Raw genomic sequence first — 4,441 nt, forward strand, 5'->3', positions numbered from 1 at the left:
TTTCCGTCTCCCTTTCTCTCCCTTTTTCCCTCTTCTTCCATCTCCTTCCCCTCCTCTTCCTCCACCTCTTCCCTTCACCCTCCTCTTCTCTCCCCATTTTCTTTCCCTCTCCCTTCCTCCAGCCCCTCCCTCTCCCTTTATCTTTCCCCTCCACCCCTCACGCCTTTATCTTTAATCTCTCTCTCCCTTATCGGGCAGTTGTTTTCTCTCTAATTGTGCCATTACGGCAGTATGCCGTCTCTCTCTCTCTCTCTCTCTCTCTCTCTCTCTCTCTCTCTCTCTCTCGCACACACACACACACACACACACACACACCTGTGGTTCCTGTGGTTAAGGTTCGGGACATCAGTCCCCGGCCACACTGGTGTGCCGCTGTTGCGTTTCGGTTGCTTGCTGCAGGATGCTGTTGCCCTCCGCCACTCGATGATAGTGGTGGAGACATGGCTGGTCCGGTATTGTTGCTAAGAATTTATCCAGAGCCTTCTTGAATGATGTCAGTGTGTTTCGTGTCTCTGATGGATTGGGGAAGGTTTTCCAAATATATATAATGATATATCTTTCTCTCCGTCTTTCTAAGGAATACAGCTTCAGATGCTTCAACCTTTGCCAGTAGTCCATTGCATTAGTGCCATGTATTTTAGATGTGAATGTTCTCTGCAACGCTTCAGTTTTTCTAATCTGCCCGATGGTAACAGGGTTCCACAACTGGCTGCAATATTCGATGATGGATAAAACCATTGCTCTATACATGGTCAGCATCGCATCTGGTTCTCGAGTCTTGAATGTACGGAGAATCCAACCTATCCGTTGTCTTGTCTTAGAGACCATTTGGTTTATTTGTAGTTCAAAGCTGGCATCGTTACTCACAATGATTCCTAAATCTTTTGTATTCCTGTGACAGCTAATGGTCTCATTTTCTGGGGTTCTGTACACGTAGTTGATCACGTCAGCTTTCGGGTGTCGGTACCGAAGCAACTCAGATTTGCTGGTGTTAAATTGCATGCTGTTGTTCTTCGCCCATTTAAACATCGAGTTAAGATCTTCTTGCATTTTGGTACAGTGTTGTTCATTCGATATTTTGGCTAACAGTCTAATGTCATCCGCTAATGAACTTGCTCTACAGTATTTCATATCCTGGTCTATATCAATGACAAATGAGGAAAAGCACGGGGCGTATAGCAGAGCCCTGTACCACTCCACTGAGCACCTCAGTACTGTCAGACTGAACTCCTTCCACGATTACTGACTGGCTTCTGCCAGTGAAAAAATTATTAAACCATTCCAGTAACTTTCCTTGGATTCCTATTCGGTAGAGCTTGTTTAGCAGTGTTTCCTGATTCACCTTATCAAATGCCTTGGAGAAATCCAGGTAAATAACATCCACTCCATGTTCAGGTTCTAGATTATTCAGTACCGGGTATTTCAATGTGATGCCGTAAGAGTTGTGAAAGACACAACCGGCCTTGTCGAAATCCGTGTTGCTGATTGTTATGAAGTGAATTGCTCTCCATAAACGTCGATAGCTTTTTAACTATAATCCTTTCAAATATTTGTATAACATGTGACGTTAAGCCCACCGGTCTGTAATTCTTCGGGTGCAGTCTGTTACCTCCTTTATATATAGGTGAGATGATGCCATGTTTGAGTATAAGAGGTATTTCTCCCGTGTCTAGAGACCGACGCCAGAGCAGCAGCAATGGTAGTGAGATAGCACCCGCGCACTGCTTCAGTTTGATAGCAGGTATGTTATCAGGGCTCGCTGCCGCATACATGCTGATTTCTGAAATGGCCTGCTCAATGTCCGACCGGTCGAAATCAATGTCCCCTAGTGTATTATCATTATCCCTCTCCTCCTGTTCGTTTGATTCGTTGGCTTGGTCACTGTGACTGGATGCAGACTTATATTGATCATTCAGGGCAGCAGCTATCAGGTTGGGCTCGGTGGTTAGCTCTCCATTGACTTCTAAAGGACCAACCTTGCTTTGAAATTTGCCCTTTGATTTTACATAGCGAAAAAAGTATTTGGGTTCTGTTTGATGGCTGATACTGCTTGTTGCTCTGCTAATTGTAGTTCATTTTCATGTGATTCTGTTATCTGCTTTTCAGTCTCTCTCTCTCTCTCTCTCTCTCTCTCTCTCTCTCTCTCTCTCACACACACACACACACAAACACACACACACACACTTTTCATCCTTCGTCTCATTTCTCTCCTTCTTTCGTTCCTCCATTACCTCTTCTTTCCTTTGCCTCACCTTCACTAGTCTTTCCCTTTTCCACTCCCTATTTTCAATCATCTGCCTTGCTGGTAATCCTCCCTTCCTTTCAGTCCCTTATTTCCTTGTTCCCTTCCTCTCCCTCCCTCCCTTCATATTACCCTCTCTTTCCTTCAGGGCTTCCTTCTCCTCCCTCTGGTTTTCCCCTCTCTCTCTCTTCCTTCCTCCTTCCCTCCTTCCTCACTCCCATCCCTTTCTCTCCCCTCTCACCCATCTCCCTCTCCTCCCTCAAATTCTCTCTTCCCCTCTGTATTAATTGCCAGCATCACCCCTTCAATCTGTGATCCATTCCGCTATCTTTGCTGTTACATTCATGACCCTCCCCTCCCCTCTTCTCCCCTCCCTCTCCTCTTCTCTCCACTTTCATTTCCACCCCTATCCTCTCGTATTTTTTTCATTTTTTCTCCTCTTCTCTTTCCCTTCTTTCCCACGGCTTCTTTTCCCTCTCTTCCTGTCTCCCTCCCTTCCCTCTCCCCCTTCCTTCCCTTTCTCCTCCCCTTCAGTCGCCTCTCCTCCCCTTCCCTCATCCCTGACAGTTGTTCTCTCCATCGTATCTTTCCCCTCATTTCCTTATCTCCCCTCCTCTCCCCTTCCCTCCCCTCCTCTTCCCCCACAGTCGTTTTATTATATCTCTTATCTCCCCTTCCTTCCCATTCCCTCTCTTACTCTTCCGCTCCCCTTTCATCTAAATTCATTTCTCTCTCTTCCTTTACTCCCACTGCCTCTTTCCCTTCCTTCTGTTTCCTTCCTTTCTCCGATGTTCATACTTGCTTCTCTCCATCTACCTACTCCCTCCCCTCCCCATCCCTCCCCCTCCTCCTTATTCCATTCCTCCCTCCCTCTCCTTCTTACCCCCCTCCCGTCCCTCCTCTTCCTCCTCCCTCCTACTTAATTTTCCATCACTCTTTCCATACAGTCATTAATCTCTCCCTCTCTCTCCTCCCTCACCACCTCCTTACCCCTACTCCCCTTTCCTCCCCCTGTCCTCTTTACCTCCTTCCTACTCCTTTACCACTTCCTTCCTTCCTTGTAATCTCTCACTACATCTCCTCTCCCTTTTCCTTCCCCCCTCCTTCCCTCCCATCTTCCCCATCTTCCCTCACCACCTCTCTTCATCCTCAGTTTCTTACACTTTCTCTCCCTTCATTTTCTTTCCTTCCTCCTTCCCCATCACTTCTTCCTCACTGTTTCCTTCCTCTTGCATCCTCTCTTCCCTCCTTCTCCCCTTTATTTCCACACTACCTCTCTCATTCATCCATCTTTCTCCCTCCTTCCCTCTCTCTCCCTTCACCACCTCCTTACCTCTTCCTCCCTGCCCACTTGCTCCTTTACCTCTTCCTTCTTTCCTCTTAATCCCTCTTATGTGGCTTCTTTTTCCTTCTCCCTTCCCTCCCTCCTTTTATTCCTTCCTCTTATTCCCTCACCATTTTATTTATTCCTTCCTTCCCCCGTTTCCTTCCTTTCGTATTCCCTCCTTTTCTTACCTATTTTCCTCTCTCTCTCTCTCTCTCTCTCCCTCTCTCTCCAGTACGTTTTTCTCTTCATATTTCTTCCCCTTTCTCTCCCTCTCTTTTCCAAACACTTTCCGTCCCCTTCCTTTTTCATCCCTCACCACCTCTCTTTTCATCCTCCTCACTCTACCCCTCTCCTTCTACCTGCCCTTCTCTTTCCCCCACATCTCACCCCTCCCCTTCCTCTCTCTCTCTCTTCTCTTCTCTTTTCCCTTTCCTCGCAACCTCTTCATTTTCCTCCTCACTTTCCCTCTCTTTCTTTTACCCCTTGATCTCCTCTCTCATCCTTCCTCTTCTCTCCCTCTTCTCCGTCGCTTCTTTCCTTCATTTCTCTTTCACTTTCCCATCTGTCTCTCTCATTCTCCATCTCCCTCATCTACTCCCCTGCCTCCCTCCCCTCCTTCTCTTTCCCTCTTGCTATTAACATGAAACACAACCTCATCAATTTGTGGCCAATTTCCCTATCTTTATTGTCTGACCCCCTCCCCTCCACCCCCCCGTCTCTCTCTCTCTCTCTCTCTCTCTCTCCTCTGCGTTTTATGGTATGTGTGTGTTCTTTTTTGTATGTCTATATATATATATATATATATATATATATATATATATATATATGTGTGTGTGTGTGTGTGTGTGTGTGTGTGTGTGTGTCACGGGGTT

General features: G+C 46.6%; 1 protein-coding gene across 1 annotated transcript; it reads right to left on the reverse strand.

The window, feature by feature from the left end:
- Positions 1-345: 345 nt before the first annotated feature.
- On the reverse strand, positions 346-1,050 carry LOC145399858 (uncharacterized). Its single transcript, XM_080272438.1, has one exon. It carries the CDS (start codon positions 1,048-1,050, stop codon positions 346-348), a length of 705 nt encoding a protein of 234 aa, XP_080128564.1.
- Between the last annotated feature and the right edge of the window lie 3,391 nt (positions 1,051-4,441).

Source organism: Coenobita brevimanus, chromosome 50, assembly GCF_032717465.1.
Source record: "Coenobita brevimanus isolate Jiangsu-jjx chromosome 50, ASM3271746v2, whole genome shotgun sequence".
Lineage (NCBI taxonomy): Eukaryota > Metazoa > Arthropoda > Malacostraca > Decapoda > Coenobitidae > Coenobita > Coenobita brevimanus.